The sequence below is a fragment of the Oncorhynchus kisutch genome, unplaced genomic scaffold (genome assembly GCF_002021735.2).
Source record: "Oncorhynchus kisutch isolate 150728-3 unplaced genomic scaffold, Okis_V2 scaffold3969, whole genome shotgun sequence".
Classification (NCBI taxonomy): Eukaryota; Metazoa; Chordata; class Actinopteri; order Salmoniformes; family Salmonidae; genus Oncorhynchus; species Oncorhynchus kisutch.
The window spans coordinates 196614-217922 of NW_022265914.1; the positions used below are offsets into that span (position 1 = coordinate 196614).

Genomic DNA, 21309 nt, shown 5'->3' on the forward strand with positions numbered 1-21309 from the left:
GTAAAACATAATCCTTGTGACATCGTCTATACCGGCACCCCTGGCTAGTTCGTGGTCAGCCTCTGGTTGATGGTTGTGTGTTACCTTACATTTATTATAGACAACTATCAGCTTCTTCCTGTGGTGGTCAGGTGAAGTCTTGGGTATGTGGGAGTTGAGGATCACGAGAGAGATGCAGGTTATCTCGTGCTGCTGACCTGGCATGTCAGGCGATAGAGTAGGGATAGAGACGTGCTTACTATGTTTTGGCAATTGTGACCTGCCAGTGTTTAGCATGTGAACCAGCTTAGTCCTGTACTCTGTCATGCCCTCGACCGTACGCTCGGTGCAGTAGGGGAACCTGTAAGCGAATGAGTCGCATCTTAGGGACATATCTCGGTATGATTTGTCAAACACGGTCTCAATGTCCAGACACGCTGCCTTGTAGAAATAGGCCACGTGTTTACTGTCAAAGAGCTTAGTCTCAGCCTCAGACAGGTCGTGATCATAGATGAGTTCGGACACTGAGAGCACCTGGTTCAGCTTGTTTGCAGACATGAAATAGACCCTACCGAACATGACATTGGAGCACAAGGCAGGCGTGTTACCGTCTCGAGCAATGTAGTAGCCCTTGTCGGGGCAGAAGTCTCCAAAAGTGAGTGCTCCCCTTACAGATTCTACATACCTTTTGGCCAAGGATATACATTTAAGCGGGAAAACGAGAGCATTTACTTTCCGCTTAATGTCATCATGGAGAACGTGGACGTTCACTGGCTCAGCAGCAAAGTGTTTAGACCAATTTCTACCAACCAGCTCCCAGGTCTCTTCCTCGCCATCCTGATCGCGACCCAAGTCTAGGTCATAACCCACAACAGGAGCTATACCAGTAACTTTGAAGTGTACCGTAGTGTAGATTTTGATATCTCGAGCCTGCACCACCAACCCTCTGCATAACAGCGCCTCCTCCTGTCTGTTAAAGAGGACAGACTTGATCATCACCCCTACCAGATTAGGTTCAAGGTCAGAGTTTACAACTCTACGCTCAGGGTAGATGTCAGGAAAGTAATCCACGAAAGGCACGGCTTTGTTCATGATTGTTACTCAAGAGACCTAGGGGACTTTATTTTACAGAGTGTACTCACATCTTTTCATAGAACTACTGTTCAGTGACAACCTGATACCCTTTGTATGGTATCAAGCATCCAACTGATGCTAAGATATCAAATGTTGACCTAAGGAGCATGTGGAGAGCAAAGGATGAAATATCTTAATCGAAACCAAGTACAGACCTACACAACCAGGGCTGAATTATCCGTTCAGGGCTGAATTATCCATTTGTGACCAAGTCTGAGGTGCCTGACCACGGCTGGCTCACCCGAGCAGAGCTGAGTTATCCATTTGTGACCAAGTCTGAGGTGCCTGACCACAGCTGGCTCATCCGAGCAGAGCTGAGTTATCCATTTGTGACCAAGTCTGAGGTGCCTGACCACGGCTGACTCATCCGAGCAGAGCTGAGTTATACATTTGTGACCAAGTCTGAGGTGCCTGACCACGACTGGCTCATCCGAGCAGAGCTGAGTTATCCATTTGTGACCAAGTCTGAGGTGCCTGACCACGGCTGGCTCATCCGAGCAGAGCTGAATTATCTGTCTCCAGTCACGTGCTCATGTATCCGAACAGGGCTGAGTTATCCATTTGTGACCAAGTCTGAGGTGCCCGACCACGGCTGGCTCATCCGAGCAGAGCTGAATTATCTGTCTCCAGTCACGTGCTCATGTATCCGAACAGGGCTGAGTTATCCATTTGTGACCAAGTCTGAGGTGCCCGACCACGGCTGGCTCATCCGAGCAGAGCTGAATTATCTGTCTCCAGTTACGTGCTCATGTATCCGAACAGGGCTGACTTATCCAAATACGAGACACTGACTTCTCTGTTCAGAGCTGAAGTGTCCGGTCCAGTCACGTGCTCATGTATCCAAACACGGCTGACTTATCCAAATACGAGACACTGACTTCTCTGTTCAGAGCTGAAGTGTCCGGTTCAGTCACGTGCTCATGTATCCAAACACGGCTGACTTATCCAACTCTGAGAAACTGACTTCACTGTTCAGAGCTGAAGTAACCTGTCAAGGACATGAGGTTTAGTGTAACATGTATGCCAAGGAGTTAGGAAGTAGGCTCTAGAGCTCTCAATTGTGTTAGACCAGAGAAGACAACACTATGAAAGCATGGCCACTAAGAAAAATACACCGGTGTCAACCTATTGTAATGTTTTGCCTCACAGACAAGCAAATACAGCTGTGTTAGAAACAGTGAAGGTGCCTTCAAATAGGAGAGCCTTCTTCTTAGCGGTTGACACTGACATACTACACGACAGGATATCAGATGAGCTGTCTTTCGGAGCGTTGTCACCAAAGGACAGAGCTACTTTCCAATTTCTCCTTTACCTGACATATTGCTGCAAAGGCGAGGTTCTCCAAGTAACTCTGGAGAACACAGATTTCTGCAGTATGTCACCACCTATCAGAGAGGATTTTGCTCAGGGGCGCCTATTCTGTTTTATCCTAGACATGAGTAAGGAGGAGCCATGTGAAACAAATACGCCATCGTCTAGCCTCGCTGTACAGTCCCAGTTAAGCACACTGGCCGCCTCTGGTGATACGGATGGGGATGTGTCCAGTACCCAGTTGCTCAGTCTCATGAACATGAGTGTGAACATGGATGTGTTCAGAGGAGATGACGCCAGGTCTGACACCAATTACGACACGTCCCCACATCAAGCAACTGACAATGACATGACAGAAGCCTTTGAGGAGGCGTTCAACGCTTTCATGCGACTGCAATTGGTTAGGAAAAGGGCATCATCCATCAACAATGCTATGATAGTGATGAGAGACAGCAAGGGAGAGCTAGGCTCCATGTTCGACTGGGTGGATATCCGCAGTGATACACTGAATGCTACCAAGGTGGATAGGAAGAAGGTGAAGGAACTACAGGGTTCCATGTACACCCCAGCCTGTCAGTCAGGGAGGCAGGTGGTTTTCTTACCAGAGTCTATAATGGACCTAAATCTCAATGTTCTGGAGACCTCCATAGGGAGGATCACAGACAGTACAAGCAAAGGTGAATCCAAGAACTTGTTCCTAGCAATCATGTCTAAACTGACGAGCATGCAATGGCTGAAACAGAAGGTTGTTGAAACGTGCTACAACTCAACCATTCCCGAGGATATGAGATTTGTGGAAAGACTGAAACGTTTCACGGTCGATCTCAACAGGTCCTCGGGAAGCATGGATGTTGACATCAGAGGTCTCTTGGTATTCAGGTACTCTGTGGAGAAACTCATTGACAGGGAGAACCCGGACCTATTTCTCAACTCTCTGATCCACAGGCACATGCCCGTCACCAAGAGCCGCATTGCCAGGGTATTACGTGATGTAAAGAGTAGACGCAGAACTAAAGCTATCGCGTCTTTGCTGAAGAAAGGACAGTGTTATTGCAAGACAATGCTCACCAAGGACCACATTGGAGAGTGTAGCGGAGAGTGTCAGACCTCATATTCCTGTTTCTACAACGCCTCAGAGCATCACCCCTTCATTGTGAGTAAAGACGACCACAGCTACTACTTTGCGCACCTGTACCCTCATCTGGGAAAACTGGAGCGCCTCAGCAAGGAAATGAAAGTCAGGTACAGAGGCCGCAGACAGTTCGAGAGCATAGTGGATATGGTGTTCAATATCCTTGTCAGGCACCAGTTCAGTGAGAAAGACTCACTATACCAAGGTTTGACAGACGTGATAGACGACAACATGAGAAACTCGAGCTTGTCTCTCGGTCACGACCTCACCGAGATACACGAGTCGCTATACCTGGCGCCTGGCAATGACGATGACTATCCGGAGCATTCGGACCCTCTGAATCCGGTGAAAGTGTACGACCAAGCATTGGTGCGCTACTTGTTCTGTGACAGCCTTCAAGTGGGCAGGTTGTTTCAGGCGTCTACAACGTTCAATTACATTATCACCAACACCGCTCCCAGGTACACCATCGAACGGATTATGCTCTTAAACGTTACGGGTCCCGGTGAAGGTAAGAGTTACGCAAACAACGTGCTAAACTACCAGTTCAGGAAGGTAAAAGGCTGCATAGAGACTCTGACTTCTTTCACCCCGCAGTCTTTCAAGTACAAGCAGAAGAGGAACTCGTGTGTAGTCATGATAGACGATGCTCATATATCACACGAGAAGAACTTGAAATCAGTCGACAAAGAGTCCAACGTGATCCCCAATACGTTCAAGAACCTGTTAGACACCAGCGTACTGGAGAGCGATGTGGTAACCAGAGACATGAGCAGCGGCAAGGTGGACACTGTGAAGTACCACGCTGTCCACAACTGCGGCTTTGTGTGGAACACCAACACAATGGGCTTTGTGAGCGACGCTTGGGCCGACCGGTGTCTGATCATGGAATCTGAGTTTCCCGAGCATGTAACTCGCACGCGTAGCACCAATCAGATACAGGACACAGTAGTCAAACTCAAGATGGACCGTATAGCTGCAGTGTGTCTGTATAGGCAGAACCTGATACAGTCAGCGACCATGATTGCAGAGTCCGAGATAATGCAGTTCGGTGTGAGGTTCGACACCAGCAGGGATGCATGCCTTGCAGCATTATACGATAGTCACATTGTGTGCACGGGAGTCGTCAGTCGGAGGGTTTCGTTCTGCATCAACCAGCTTGTGTTTGCTGAGGCCATGAAGTTGGCATGCCACTTTGTCTTTGACATATGGATCCCTCCGTGGACAGAGATTCCAGATGAGAAGGATTATCCCCACCTGAGGGGTTACATGAAGCAGATGAACAAGAACAGGCTGAAAGCTCTGAACCAGCTTTCCTTCGGACAGATCTGCCTAGAGACCAACGCTGTCTACAAGCTGTGCACTGCGGCCTGTCTTCCGGACATATGTCCCCGTGCGGTCGACATACAGGGTAACTTTGCCTGCAAGGTGCTAGGGTACATCTTAACCCAGATCCATGAGCAGCAGCTGAAGACTAGTTTGAAAAATGGACACCTGTCCATTTTGGGTATAGATGCCATGTTTTTTTCTGATAAAGAGATCAAGGGTGGCAACGATGTTGCGAACGGGATGCTTTTGCTGTGCTCCACATGCAAGGTCCCGGCTCGGCAGGGTACGAACTCTGCTATAACAACTTACAAGCTGTGTACGTACAGATACGCCACAAACCACAATGCTCCGCATATCAGGAGAGGAGCCTCTAATCATTGCAAGAAAGTAGGTTCTGTCACAGTTCCACTTGAAGCGGTATATGATATCCTTGCCCTATACGCTCCAAGGTCTCACTCAGGCTTTTGGGATCAGTTGGGTGAAGCTATGGTGGAGGCTTACGAGAAAGGACACTTCCAGGACGTGAATGCTTTTGGGCAGTTTGCCAATGAAAGCAGTGAAGATCAGCCGCCTATGCCAAGATTGATATTCACCTTGGACTTCAACAAGGATCCGCTGCGGTCCCTAATACTGGAAGCCACGGCTGCAATAGAACCACTAAACGAACTCACTTTCAACAAGTGCGTGCTGGGAGGGGAGACTTTCCAGTGCTCTGCTCCCTTGTATTATGGGGGGGTTGTCAGAAAGGCAATGTCGCCGAATGCACCTAAGGAAGCCTATGATAAAAGACACCTGAAAGAATCTAGACTAGGCCTGAGAGGCACCTTTCACGGACCCAGACTGAGCGTTTACTCAGCGGAATACTCTGGTGTACCCGTGAAAAACGTTAGCTCGTTTTGCACCACACGGACCGTGTATCACCAGGAAAAGATACTGTTGAGAGTCAACCGAGACACTCGCGGTCACTTAGCTGAGTTAGAGGAGGATTGGGAGTGGAAGGACGCGACCGACGTGTTCAACAAGGTTCACGGCACTGACGTGTTCTCGGTTGAGATGTTGAAACGGGACTACGCTGCGACAATGGTGGATGTAAAGGGAGAGTTGATAACTGCAAGGCCTTGGCATTCCCGGAAACTCTGTGCCATGACAACTGGACTGCTCGAGGCAAACGGGCGCTCAGCACTTGCCCTGAGAAAGGGTATGAGGCCTGCTAGTGACACACAAGAATGTAGGACTCAGAAGCAACGTCTAGATCAAGTACCCAGGACAAGTAGCAAGGGACATAAAAGGACTAATAATGATCACCAGCCCAGAGGCTCTGTGGAAAGGCTGAGAGTGGAAAAAAGAAAACGCCCCAGGTTCGAGGGTGTAGACAACAGCTGAGACTAATGTGAGAGCAGATGCCCATATAAATTGGTAGACCCTGAATGGTTGTTGTGACATATAACAAAGACCATGTAAATAACACCATGTAAATAAAGTGTACATGCAACCCAGTAACCTCTGTATAATGATTATGTTATTATATCACCCTCTTTGATATGATATGGCAAATGTCCTTTATGGGTATGACAGATTATGACTGGATGAAGAGATCACACGTTGGACAACTGTTTACTTTGCTTTCATTTATCATGTGTCATAAGCAGTGACATTAGGTACAAAAGGGTCTACATCTCAGACGTATTCAGTCATTGACTGCAGGCACATAGACTTGTTCACACATACAACCAACGACAACCTGGTTAATTGTAAAGCTATCTAGATCAGTCCACAGTGTTCACAGTGAACCTTATGCTCTCTAAGTTACATTTCCATAAAGTCATACTATTTTACAATACGTTACAGACTACGTTGGACTGTGCATCATACATCATGTATTCTCGGTCTAGATCTCTTCAACAGCACCGACGAGAGAGGCGAGAGAGGCAGCAGAGGCGGGAGAAGGTTAAGCTCAACCCTCTAGTTAGTAAGTGCCTCAGTGTCATGGGAATGTCCCGCTTTGCCATGTCGTTTGAGAACACGAGTTTCATCCAGTTCATCCGCATGCCTGTGGATCAGTACAGGGTGTACGGGGATGATTTTGTCAGCTCTTACACAGCACTACTCGAGAGGATAGAAGCTCTATGTGCCAGCGCCTTCTTGATGTTAGATGACATGAGCACAACCGGACACGTCAGGTTGGATGACCCTGAGCAGAACAGCCTTGCTGTGAGGCAGACGTGTCCAACCTGGGTCGAGTACAACACTTTGAGGTTGGATGATCCTGAGCAGAACAGCCTTGCTGTGAGGCAGACGTGTCCAACATGGGCCGATAACAGCCAAGACCTATTTGCTGATAGTGATCCTTCGATGCATCATACAGATGTTATCAACAACCAGAACTCGGACATCACCCCAAAGATCCAGTGTAGAGACTTCTTTGATATGTCCTTGCATAACAATGCTCAGCTCTTCGACGTATGCCCCCATCGAGTGGGCGAGTGCGATCGATATCAAACCTAGGTTGTCAAACCATGGATATGACTGTGGATATGGTGTAGTTTCAGCACAATGGTGTTTCAGTGACTATATTTTATGTTTTAATAAACTGCACATGTCTAACATTCAGCTAAAGTGGGTTTGTCATGTTTTATTCAGAATGATACACAGTATACATTTAGTTTAGATATGTCTTTCACAGAGATGGCACACACACAATGTCCACATGTAACAGTGATATTACATATCATGGATGATTCAAGGTCATTTATCAGTGGTAACAACTTCAACAGCATCATGACATCCAGCCTCTCGCCTACTGCCTGAGGTCCAAGTTCATTTTTGGCATACAGTAGCTGGGCTTGTTGCACACATAGAAATGTCCCTTCTTTGGGGGGGGGGGGGGGGGGGATTACACCTAGTCATTACAGATACACCTTGTGGATTGTTCGGACTAGCAGGCTGTGTTTGCACCAGTGCCCTTTCGCTCAGGTGGAGGAGTATCTCTGCTTCGGAGACTAAAAGCGCTTTGGGCACCCCTGCGGGCCCTCATAATTAGATACAAGGTGGGACTGGTGATACAGTGCATGTTCCCTATAGCTATGCAGACATTGAGCACCACGTACTTCACCTCCTCACACTGGACATGGGAGCGGTAGTAAATGGTGCTTGCAATGAAGGGTAGCCAGCAGCACATAAAGAACGTGGCAGTGAGAAAGGTCAAGATCTGTGCCCGTTTCATCTTGAGTCCAAACAAATTCCGTTTCACGTGCTGTCTGACACTGTACACTATCATGCCGTTGCAGTAAACGAGAACGACAATAGGTATGATGAAACAAATGCTCATCCTCACCCAGAAGACTGTAAGCCAGAGACTCGGATGCATAGCGTTGACACAGATCATGTTAGTCTCGGATATGGGACGAACAGTGTAATAGCAGATGTCCAAGAGAGCCGAGAGCATGGGTACACAGGCACACAATCGAGCCACGATTCTCCTTCTGCTTGCAGCACGTCTGTTCACCAGACACTTCAGTGTTGTCCTGTTGTGTACCACCTTCATGTATCTCTCTATGTTGATATAGACCATGAGAAATATTCCGTACTGGAAACAGAACTGTAAGGAATAAGGGAACAAAGGACATGTCGTTAGTTGAGCTGGTTGGACATGCTTATGTGTACATGTCCTCATGGGCTAAGATTGCTGTTACCTACCGAGATCACCCCTTTCAGCAGTTTGCACATCACGAAGCCAAACACCCAGCCCCTCACGAGAATCGTCTGCGTAACCCACACTGGGATAGTCAGCAAAGTGGCTATGTCACAGACCCCCAGATGTGAAAATAAGACGTCGACATCACTGAGGACCTTCCTTTGCCTCCCCGAGTACTTTGAACAGGAACAGTAGAGCGTGATGACCATGTATAAATTGACAACCAAGCCCGTGATCATAACCAGCGTGTGAAAGAAAGGGATGTAAATGGTGCGACTGTATTCATAGAGACTATAACAATGTGAATCCGACTCTGGGTAGTGTGATGGTCTATTCAACATTGTAACATTATCCAGTGTGACATTGGCAAGTGAGTCCATTGTAGAGCTGTAGGTATATAGCAGGCCACTGACACCTTTGGTAACAGGACACAAGCCTTTATAAGACATGTCTATCGTAAGTGGAACTGTAGAACCAAGCTCATTTGTCCAGCCAATAAATGTCACATCTATGGAGTTCCGGATGTCCAACCACTGCTGGTGATCCAACCAATGGAATTTGGAGCATCAATACAAAGCTCCGTCGTCCAACCACTGCTGGATAGCCCAATCCCTGCTGTGACATTGAAGGAGCCTTTAACACACCTCATAAGTGATATCGGCCTCTCCCTTCACCTCTCCCTTCACCTCTACTATGGCGGATAGTGTGTCTGTGGACACCACCTTCTCATGTGATGCATGGTGTGGGCATGTGAGTCATCAACCAGTCTCTTCAGAGATGATCAAGAAGCTTTACTTGAACAAGGCTGGTGTTGATGATGAATGTGATGACTTTTGGGAAGGTGCAGCTGTGTTCATGGACAGTATTTTGAAAGAAACACCTCTACGTTTCCAATACGGAAACAGTTGTTTTACCAATTTGATAGAAAACATGTCACATCTAACTGTGTCCGGGATGAATGACATCCTAGCAGTGGGCAGTGGGTTCGGGTTAACCGAATGCTACATTGCTTACAAGGTACTTGGTGCAACGACAGTTCATATGACGGACATCGAGCCTCCTCACCGCATGGTGGAAAAACTGTCCTGTGTCGACGCAGTTGAAAAGTACACTGGAGCGGACACCTTGATGTTTATATACCCCTGTTTTCATGCTAGCGGCTACGAAGGAGTCATCCGATCATTCAAAGGGCAGTACATTGTACTGGTAGGGGAGATGTGTGTCTCTGGCCATACAAATCCTGGTGATCTTTTGGAACAGATTAGTGAATGTTTCGAAAAAGTTGCACACGTGGACATGCGTCGAGCGAAACGCTCTTATGGGTGTCACGAGAGTCTGGCTATATACAGCAGATGTTCGTAAATGTGAAACGTGGTGTAGTTCATGCGCCTCTGTTGAGCCACTAGTCACAGTTCCATTTGCCGTATATCTCTACAATTGTCCAACCTCTTGTCTTACAACTGCACAAGGAACTGTTCTGACCTATTAACGTCTCCGAATTTTTGCAGACAGCACAATCTCATTCCAGATCGTATCAGATAGTTAGGTCCTACTGCATATTCTATGATGGCCAAAGCCCTGGTGGACCAGCGGCGACATGGCCTTGACACAGGGAAACAAACTGTACCGATAGCTTTGTGTTCCACTCGATCCAAGCTGGAAAGAGACACTCGGGAGCTTCTAGACCGTATGATCGCACTGGGTATGCCTCCACCCATGTTCAAACTGAACTACACCGTGAGACTTTCAGGCTTTGCCAGATACAAGACAACTATGACCTGTCTAGGTTTTCCAGGATTGAATAGAACCTTGAATGAGATACAGACACTGCGCTCTGAACACCACACCTTCCACCGCCTTATGCACGAGGTACAAGCACCGTGTGTTTATTATCTGGAGAAGGGGAGAAGTGCCGTCAGTGAGCCTCAAACTCCGCTCAGCTCGGAGTTCATCTGCCCCAGACAAATGGACAACGGAGACTTCGATTTAACAATCACCTTAAGCGTCGATCAAGCTCTCACACATCACACCAACATTGATGTCCACAACAACTGCTCCGATGATCTCAAGGAGACCTTGACAATGGACACTCATGAGGACCTTTGTAAGGTCTGGAGGTCTATGGAGAGGGTTGTCTATTATGTGTTGTTCAACACCTTCCATGCGGTCTTACAAGGACACCAGTAAACGACACACAGAAGGCGTGACTGGTCTCCCTTGCCTGGAAGCCTTGTGACTTGATGTTTCATGGAAGCACTTTTATCAAATGTGTTGGTTTTGTAACATATTTTATTACTGTAATAGATACATCCTTGCCAAGGGAGTGTAACATCTATCCAACCGTAACTCGTATACTTAACAGTGACTCCGGTTAATAGTATTGCAACTGGTTTGAATCCCAGCACAGTCAGTACAGGTGATACAATGTCGAACACAAGAGGTGCTTACGGTACTTTCTCTGTGGATTACATAGTGATTAGAGGGGGTAAACAGGAGCTCGACTCACATGGTCTGTTTATGAATGACACTGTGATGGATAAAGATTTTAAGTACGACTTCTTAGTAGACCTGGACTCATCGTATAGGGGAGAGTACAGCTCTATTCTGGACCAAGAGCTGCTTGTTCATGAATACACACGGTACATAACCAATAGACTGAAGGGCTTTGAAAGCACATGCCAGCAAGAGGAACGGCGCATACTGTTTGTGTCTTCCAGTTACATACCCAGACCCTTGATCTCGATCACAGGAGCTAGGAAGGACATGATATCCTGTTTTTTCAAATGTTTCAACAAGGTGTATGTGGTGAACGGAGAGTCATTGTGCAACCCGGTGTTTGTGGACAAGTGGAGTGCTGAACAACAGCTCCCTGACTATCTGCTGGATGCTGATGCTGTTCTGGACAGTTACATACCTGTGCCTTTGAGCAACGCAAAACGTTTATCACTCATGTCCGGTGAGCAGGAGGAGGACATTCAATTGGATACGTATCTCCTGTACACAGAGGACCATATCACCTATATCACAATGTCTCAGTATGTCATGCGTCTTAAGCTACAGTGGAGATCTAAGGCTGGAGTGTTCGAGAGGAAGCGTAACTGTCAGTATGTGGTACAGCCCTGTGGTGGAATTGTCTTTATCCGTGAATTTCACTCCTTGAAGAGTGTGTTTCTCTTGAACAAACTTATTTCCTTGTTAGCGTATATATTTTGATCCTGATTCAGTAGGCTATGTAGCATATACATTTGGGTCTATATGTATCATTTATTGTAATAAACAGTGACACCTGTGTATGAGACTTTGTATTGCGTTTCACACTCAACACTTTACTACTAGTCCAGCATTCCCATACCTGATCCTGTGTCCACATACGTTGGTTGGAAATATGGGATAACCACTCTCTTTACACACCCAGAGCTACAATGTTATCAGTGTTTTGGTGACAGAGCTAGGATGAAGCTCTCTGGAACCCCTGTACGTGGACTTGTCAGTTGTATGTATCTTAATCATACCCCTCATAGACTTCACATTGGGTAGGTTGAATCAGCCATAGGTGGATGATACATAGATGTAAGGGGAAGGGGATGTGTTTCATGGGGTATAAAAGGAAGCAACTGCTCCCGCAGGAGCCTTTCATAGGCTGCACTCTCTGTAAACACAGTCAAGAATCCACTCTGTCTAGCACTTGTATAGAACCGGCCACTATGGAAATGCACATTGTTATCAACATGTGTATGCTGTTCACTGCAGCAAGTACATTTGAGTGTTGTGCGTTGACAAGAGCGCCAGGTCTTACACCTGAGAGACCTGAACCCATCACCATTGTAGCAACAATGGGAAACACTGTCAAGTTGCCGGGATACTTGGAGAGTCCCGCTGAGCCTTTCTATAAAAACAATAACGTTGTGTATGCTAGGGAACACATATATGAGGTTACGGCAACCCCAGTGGGGTCCCAGGTTATAATTCGCTTCCTCACGTGCACCGACGAAGGCACTTACAGGATAGGAAATGAGACCTTCACTCTGAGTGTGAAGTCAGGCACATGTGCTATGTTCTACTATACTGCCAAGGTTGACACGGTTAAGAGGGCAGCCTTTGTTAAGCCGCTGAATGGTGTCATTACAATCTCTATGCTCTACATAGAACCTGGAAATCGCAACATGTGGAGTTTAATTGAAGTGTGGAATGACACTATGAGCAGAATGTTAAGCCCACACCAGTGCTGTATCATTATCAATAAAGGCACCACGTTCGGGGGATATGGTGATAAGCAATACCATTATTTCATGTATCAGAGACATGGGCAAGCTGACATGTCATGCTCCAATGTCCAACTAGCAGCCTCGGCGAGTGCCACCACCACTACAACAACCCGAAGAAACCCAATGTTGACCATGCCAGATCTGAAGGAGTTGGAGGATGTGAGGAGACCGGTGAAACTGCTCAACATCAGTGACAGTGTGTTGCACGTTCTTTCCTTTTAATTACAGTACTACTACTATTTGCATTGGGCTCAACCTGTCTCTCCCCTACAGGTATACGGAACCTGAAGAGGATGATAGACGGATTGGAAAAGTCTTGGCCGGCTGCTGGAACTAACCTCCAAACACACACCCTGACACCACTGTTCATTACGATGGCAACACTGATCATGTCCATTTAGTCATGTGCCGAATATATATGTTGCCTGTAGCTTGTCTTGTGTAGTGCAAGCAATAGTGTACCCTCTACTGTTGGACTTGTGTATATAACACTGACATATAGGACGCATGCGATGCATTTCTTATTAAATCATTTATTGATGATATACCTGCTTTTGTGACAGTACAATGATACCATATCAACCATGAATGTATAAGGATATTGAATAAACATGTAAAACGAGTCATCACACACTGTCCTGTTGGTGTCATTGTCTTCACCTCAACACCTCAACCACTCAGAACTTTTAGTGCGCTGTATCTGGTCTCTAACTATAACTTGGTCTTCCCTGGTCATACCAGCAGCACGCATCCATTCTGTGTCCTGAAGCAGCTCATGAGCCAAAAGTCTCTCTGGGGCATGGAATTTCAGCAATCTGAAGACTATCCTTTTCACCAGTTCACACTGCATCACTTTAGGCATTATGATGTCAGGGTTACAGGGTGTACTTGATGCACTGGGGTGGTCTTTGGGACATAGAGTCCTTGTGATAATCTCGTAGGTGGACATAGTCACACGTCTGGCGTCACCGCTAGCGAATGTAACCCTCCCTTCCATTGCATCCACTATCAAAACCCCTAGGCTCCACATGTCTATGGCACATGTGTACTCTGTAGATCTACGTCTTTCCAGGAACAATTCAGGGGCCCTGTACGTCTCGGTGACCACATTTGGGCTCATCCAGTTGGAGGACTGTCTAGAGAGGCCCATGTCAGCCACCTTCACTGTGAGATCTTCTGTCAGCAGCACGTTGTAAGGCGTCAGGTCCCTGTGTACTATATTCAGTCTGTGCATGTAGGACAGGGCATTAGCCACCTGTGCACTAAAGTGAGCAACGAAACTGAACGGGAGACACTCTTGGTAACGATCTTCTTCGTGGTACGAGTTCACACCGTATCCATTGTGGATCGCGTCACCCAAGGTGTAGGGTACGTAGGCCATGAGCATGGCTATCGTGTCATTATCTACAAAGCAATCGTGCATGTGAATCACATATGGGTGACCCCTTAGTGCTGCGAGACATGAGAGCTCTCTGACTGTTGTGTCCTCTACGCCGCGGGTGTGGTATTTCAAGGCATACTCCTTCCCAGTAGTCAGACAAGTAACTTTGTACACGGTTCCATATGCACCGTTGCCTAAAACAGGGCCTCTCTTGTATTTCTCCATTCTGTTTGGTATAGTGGTTCAGTTACAGTGGTTTATATATAGCCTCATTGACTTTTGAGGGGTTTGTTAAGGTCTGACCAAACAGTGCTGTGTATTCCACATCTGTCTGACCAATCCAACCACAGATGCACAAGTCAACCATGATGCTGCCTCAAGCTTGGTGATCCGACAATGGTTCCTTTGAGGAACCGATTAGGACAAGACAGTCCAGCCATTAATTTGTAATATAACCATGATGATGCTTGTAGCTTGGTAATTGGAACATAGTTTTGGAGGACCTGTCCTACAAACACCTGTTCTATCTTCCCTCACTATTAAAGGGTGCTGTTATCCTGCAAGAATGGCCCAGCACTTATACCGGTCTCACCTACACTTCCAGATAAATGGAACCTTCTCACCACAGAATGGTATCCTGTGCATAGAGACACTGTTAGAGAACACATCCTTTGACAATGGACCAGGCTCCAAGGGTCTGACAGACCTTAAGATGTGCATTAGGAAATACCTTGATTGCGCTGTAAGTCGTACACTGTCACTGTGTTAAATGGACAAGGGTAAGGTAGTGAGCTTGTGTAACACATTGATTCTGTCTCCTTATCCCCCCAAGGTTCAGAGACCCCAGGATAACGGAGTTCCACTTGCATTCCGCCTGAGTGGATATATCGCCGTGAGAGATCTCACCGAGTCCCAGTTCGGGAGCATAGCATGTCCGGGTCTGTCTATTTACACAGAGGGTAAAATATGTTTTGGTTGTGCACAAAGCAAGGCTTTGACTGCTTTGGAAATGGCAATACTGTTCTATTTTACTCCCCTCTCACTATGTACTGGGTTGGACATGATGCATATATAAAGTGCTCCGCATGATGTGATAACCACTGAGTGCCACTCTCCACCCGCCGCTACGATTGACCGCTAAGTCGAGACTAAGACCGCTATGGGATCCAGGCTGTAACTTGTACCCGTGCAACACACTTGTTAACCAGAGTTGAACACATGGCTCCAGATGACACTTGTTCTGACACAATGAATGCTTGTGAACACTTTCTGTTGCAGTTGTACATGAAATACATGATGTTACCAGATGCACTCTGTGTTCGTGAGTTTTATTGTACACACACACTTCTGCAGCATTTCATCATTTTATTATTGTTCATTTGCAGTGGATCATTTGCAATGGATACAGACACAATGGTACATTGACATGGTTATATTCTCAACAATATAGAAGTGATACATAATAAAAGCAAACTTGCTCCACTATCCTGGCAATGCAGATTGGGCTATTTGTTACATGCCGGGTGTCCAACATCCACACCGGACCCTTCATCCGTGGCAGCTACCGGTTGTCCTACATCCACACCTGCTCCTTCCGAGCTTGCCCCTTCCACACTTGCTCCTTCCATCATCTTGCTCATATCCCTCCCCATTCCATCTAGTCCGCAGAGTGGCAGGTAGGTAGATAACAACACTCGGCACACCACATTCTTCATTGCGCACCAGATGTCTTCCATGTTATAACACCGTCCCTTGTTCAAGATGAGTATCATGTTCTTGGAACACCTAGGACCAGTCTCAATCCTAGTCTGATGCTGTAGAGTTTGATCAATCTCCATGGTAAGGCAAACATCAAAGTCGTCTTGGGTTGGTTGTTTGACGTCGCTGGAGCAGTTTGACACCGAAGAAGACGTTCCTGGAGCTTTGTCAGCAGCAGCACCTACAGCGCTTATAAATGACTTAGATACCATGTGAGCCCTATACATATAGGTGTGATAGGTGCTGTGCCTATACGGGCACTCGTGTATATCCTGCAACATGGCCATCATTCTTCTGTTGCCCTCCACAGAGATAAACGTATTGACTCTGTCGTAGCTTGACATCATCACTTTGAAAGTTAATGTGAAAGGAGGGCCTGATGTAGCAAATCCGACCATACGGTTGAACATATCATTAGCTGTATCGGTCTTATCGGCCGTATCACTCGTCTCAGCCCGAAGCCAGGGGCTGCTTTCGTCAGTTAACATCAGGAAGCGATTGCTACCTTGGCATACCAGTGGTAACATTGAAGGCTCCTGTGTGGGTTTGATATTGAAGCTTGAGTTCGATGCCATTTCAGAAGCTACTGTTGAAAGAGTATCTACACCACTAGCTTTTATAGGAAACATGATAGCCTAGAAGATGTGAGACACAACTATGATGGGAGGTTGGATTACCTGGCCAAGGTTGAGTTATAGAGTCTAGAGTAGCAATAAAGCACAGATATGACAGTAGGACATGTCAAGCTAGGGTTCATGTATCCAACCTACACTGTGTGTAGGGGGAGGTTGTATCCACCGATGGATGTTTCAGTGTGGGTATGGAGAAGGTAGTGTCACTGTTCAAGGGGTCCGTTGACCAGACTCAACTACATGCACTCTGATTCTTCCTTAGTACTCACAATTGTATTCAACCTCTATACCAAGAAGGTGATTGTGCTCTATGTATACTGGATCAATGGAGGTATGTGACCATACAGCAGTGATGCAAGGTGTATCGAGTTTGACACTGGAAGGAGAAACCGTGTTGAGGCAAACTAAGCCGAAGGGTGTTGTTACTAGGTCTTCCCAGCTGGCATGCTCCACCAAGTGGCGTATTCTCGTGGACCCGTATGTCCCTTCTGCCTTGGAGGCTCTAGGTGCCAGACTGAATAACTTGACCTGCAGTTACATACACATCTGGGTGTACCCGTCTGCCAGAGACCAAGGTCCGGACCTGCTATGCAACTGTCATGTTATGGCCCTAACTGAGTGCCACTGTCAGCAGACTACAATCCGTGGCTACTTCGAGACTATGATGCCAATGACACTCTGTGAGGTCGAGAAGCTGGTCGGGATCCCGTGTACCTTGTACAAGGTAGAACAGCGGCACGAATGTACCACTAAAAGCCTCCTGTTCTGCAATGGCGACCACATATTCAACGAGTATAAGGGGTTGAGACGTGTTCACGTTTACCCAGAAGGATACACTGTGTTCAGCTACTTGAAGAATGACGGCCGTAGGATATTTGTCAAGACCGAACACTGGGGACATCTTTATTCATCTTCACATCTTCAGACGAAGTCAGAGTTTGATTATTTTTATGACACATACCGTCGTTTGAAGTCTCAGGCACCTTGTTAATTGCCGGTTTGTACTTGTTCTGGTAGACTTGCTTGTGTTTCCTGAAATGATTGTGACCCATATCTGTTGTAATTGCCATCGAAATAAACAATGATACCAGAGTTATTCTGTGTCCATGGGTTCTATTGTACACCATTAGATACAACCTCTACAGAAAAGAAAGTAGCGTAGTACATACACCCCACGGTTCCTTTCCTCACCCTATTAGCAACGGCCAAAAACACAATAGTGTTGCTTATGGTTCACAATGATTACAAAGGGACTATGTAGACCGGGCATGCTGTGAGCAGTGCAAGAGCAAGGTTCATTGATTATGCTACTGAACAACTAAGCAGTCCTTGGACACCACCCAGGGTCGACATATTCAGCCTTGGTTGCATGAATTAGCCATGGTTCGAGTTGTCAGCCTTGTTTGGAGGGATCACTCTTGCTTGGCTGTACAAGTCTTAAGCGGATACGAGCCGTAGATGCCATGTAGCCATGGTTAGAGGAGTCAGCTTTGGTTGGACAAGGGTGTATGTAGCTATGTTTGGAGGAATCAGCTTTGTTTGGACGAGGGGTGTTGTTGTATACCATAGCCTTGGTTGGAGGGGTCACAATAGGCACGGTCTGAAACTCATGTTTGGACAGGGTGTATGTAGCCATGTTTGGAGGAATCAGCTTTGGATGGACGAGGGGTGTTGTTGGATACCATAGTCTTGGTTGGATTGGTCACTATAGGCAGGGTCTGAAACTCATGGTTGGACAGGGTGTAACAATTAAGCAGTCCTGAATTAGGCATGGCTAGAGGAATTGGTCTGGGTTGGATCTACAAGTCTTAAGCGGAGAGGAGTCATAGTTGCCATGTAGCCATGTGTGGAGGGATCAGCTTTGTTTGGACAAGGGGTGTTGTTGGATACTATAGCCCTGGTCTGACGAGTCACTATAGGCAAGGCTGATACACATGGTTGGTGTTGGATGAATGGACTACTGAAAACCCCTTTAAAGGCATTGTTGGCCAGACTGTAACACCACACACTGAGTCTCTCTACTAGGCAGCATAGGGTACTTCCACCCATCCAAGGACACTGTACTACGTTACCCTGTGTCATAGTAGTAGTAACCATGTCTCAGTCACCAGTACCTGAGGACGCACATCTGGCCACACTTACAAAACAGACCTTACACCTAATGGAGAACTTGAACACTTTCACCTACATCTCTCTCATCACGTTATTTAATCTAGACACCAATGGCAGTCGCAGACTATATGACGTACTCTGCGCCCTGGAAGGTATTGGACTCGTGAGTAAAGATAGGAAGATATACACATGCAAACGACAAAGGTATCAGGTGCCGATATTTAGAAAATCTAGTATGAAGAAAAACATTGGAACGGTTTATCGGCATGTGCGCAATAACCCAGGGATGTTCACCTTGCAGGACTTGGTTACGAGATTTGATATTACACAACGTAGAATGTATGACATTTTCGGGGTGCTGAACGTAATTGGTGTTGTGATGAAAAGGAAGGTAGGATGCTACACATCTGCCCCACGGTCGTTGCGATCGGACTCCCAATGGAAACGGACTCTGGAAAGGATATGGGGTGATTCCTCTGAAGTGCAGGTCGTGGAGAATAATTTACCAGAGGTTATGTGCATTGACGCTATTGACATTGGTTCTGACACCCAGATCATCCAGATTGACTCCTCTGAATGGCAGTTGCTTTATGTCAACAATGATGGAGTGATATCCGAGTCCTATAACTTACCAGCGCGTATGTGTATCGACGCTAATGACATTGGTTCTGACACCCAGATCATCCAGATTGACTCCTCTGAATGCCAGTTGCTTTGTGTCGACAATGATGGCGTGATATCCGAGTCCTATGTCTTAGAGACCAATTCCATATTAGAGCCTGTGTGCCTCCCGGTGGAGTGGAACGGTACACAGAGAGACTGTACCAATGGTGAAGTGCAGTGCATAGACATCAACATTGAGTTTCATGGGTACAAGGGCACACTGAGAGACTCTCACAAAAGCCAGGTGCTGTGTATGGACACCGAGGACCTGCCACTTTACACCTTTGATACTCAGGACATCCTGATGAACATTCCTGAGGGCAGGGTTGATTGGACTAACACAGACAGTCTACTAGAGTCCTTATTGTGGTTAGATAAGGACTCTGACAGCAACCCTGAAACAGTCTTTGGTTTCCAACAGGAAGATTGTGAACAGGACAGTACCTGTCCTACACCCAAGTCTATCACTGATGTACTGCATATGACTTCACTCTGTCTGTAACTACACTGTTGTATTATACCATTGTACATATCCACGCTGTTTTATTACACCATTGTACATATCCATATATCCACTGTTGTATTATACCATTGTAAACATATATGTAACTCCACTGTTGTCGTAAACCATTGCAAATAAATTGTACACCTTGATGTACTTGTCTTGTGTAGTAGTTGTGCACTGCACTCGTGTTATTTTGTACAACTGACGCAGGCTCATAATAGACACAAAAAAACACAAATGCGGTTCACTACTTTATTAGCCTTTACGGTACATATGCCTAACATCATACTCAATCTCTACTATGGTGAGAAGCATCAAGTGTGAAGTGGTAACAGGTAAAGGACTCTTCTGAGAGTCACATAACCAAGAAGGTCATTGTTGCCCCAATACCAGCCAATCCAAAAATGGTCATGATGATGTTCCGACATCTGGACTCAGGTTCTGCTACTGGAAAGAACTCCACGAACCCATTCTGGAATATTTCAAAATAAATATTAGATTACAGGTATACCAAGACAAATGTTGGCATCTCTCAATCATTACTGAACGTACCCAGGAGTTATGTTTGACTAGCCAGTCCTTGTGGTGAGTGACCAGGTACTCTGATATCTCCTCTCCCACCAAATCCACACAGTTGTCTCTCCCCTTGCCTCTCAAGTACCGGCACACCGCAGCCCCAAAAGATGTCAGGCTGGCAACACGGCCCCAGTTGACGGTCCCGTCTTCAAAGATGCTATGGGCTACTGCACTGAGGAACTTCACGTTATCCCCTCTGTCATCCACATAGAGTGTGTTGATCATACCTGTAACATCCATAGCGCAAACATGCTAAATTACTTTGTCACTGGCTTGGGTTAGCTGTTGGTGTCGTAACACAATACCTACCGTTGTATGTGTATCTGTGCTTCTCTAGTAACTGCCCGATAACTCTACTCATTGTTGACAGAGCTTTGCTTTCGTTCCACCTAGGTTTCAGAAGTCCCGTACATTGTCCTAGGACACATTTAATGAGTTGCCTGGTGTCGGTGTCCAGGGCTCCGGTCTGGTGCTGGTATATTTCCTGATGTGATATCTTCATTGTGTGCATGATTGTGTGCATTTATGAGTCGATGGTAGCATATGGTACACCTATGACTGCAATGATAGTCTGCAGACGTGTTGACACTTATATATACATGAGGGGAGTTATTCACGCTAGCTCCAACACTGACAGAATGCAACATTTACACCAGGGGTAACATCGGCCTTGTGCAGTCGACCAGGACAAAGAGACAAGAGGATATCAAAGGCGTACTTCATGTTACGTTTATTTAAATAAAGCAACACTACAATCCCAGTACCGTACATGATATCGGCCATGCTCATAGAATGTATGCTCATACAATGTTTGTTACAGTAGAAGGTAATGTGCAAC

General features: G+C 46.4%; 2 protein-coding genes across 2 annotated transcripts; both read right to left on the reverse strand.

The window, feature by feature from the left end:
• Positions 1 to 13505: 13505 nt before the first annotated feature.
• On the reverse strand, positions 13506 to 14450 carry LOC116372547 (probable cell division protein kinase ECU08_0230). The gene has a single exon (XM_031821391.1). It carries the CDS (start codon positions 14448 to 14450, stop codon positions 13506 to 13508), a length of 945 nt encoding a protein of 314 aa, XP_031677251.1.
• A 5800-nt stretch (positions 14451 to 20250) lies between these two features.
• Positions 20251 to 20973, reverse strand: LOC116372548 (induced myeloid leukemia cell differentiation protein Mcl-1 homolog). The gene is made up of 3 exons (XM_031821392.1): positions 20781 to 20973; positions 20448 to 20698; positions 20251 to 20367 (listed from the first exon to the last, which is right to left on the reverse strand). Exons 1-3 carry the CDS (start codon positions 20971 to 20973, stop codon positions 20251 to 20253), a joined length of 561 nt encoding a protein of 186 aa, XP_031677252.1.
• Between the last annotated feature and the right edge of the window lie 336 nt (positions 20974 to 21309).

Excerpts from the sequence above, each read along its gene's own strand:
- LOC116372547 (XM_031821391.1), bottom strand. The coding sequence starts at position 14,450 with ATGGAGAAATACAAGAGAGGCCCTGTTTTAGGCAACGGTGCATATGGA.
- LOC116372548 (XM_031821392.1), bottom strand. The coding sequence starts at position 20,973 with ATGAAGATATCACATCAGGAAATATACCAGCACCAGACCGGAGCCCTG. Across the intron at positions 20,699-20,780 it reads GCACAGATACACATACAACG|GTATGATCAACACACTCTAT; the intron begins GTAGGTATTGTG and ends TGGATGTTACAG. Across the intron at positions 20,368-20,447 it reads TAGTCAAACATAACTCCTGG|AATGGGTTCGTGGAGTTCTT; the intron begins GTACGTTCAGTA and ends GAAATATTCCAG.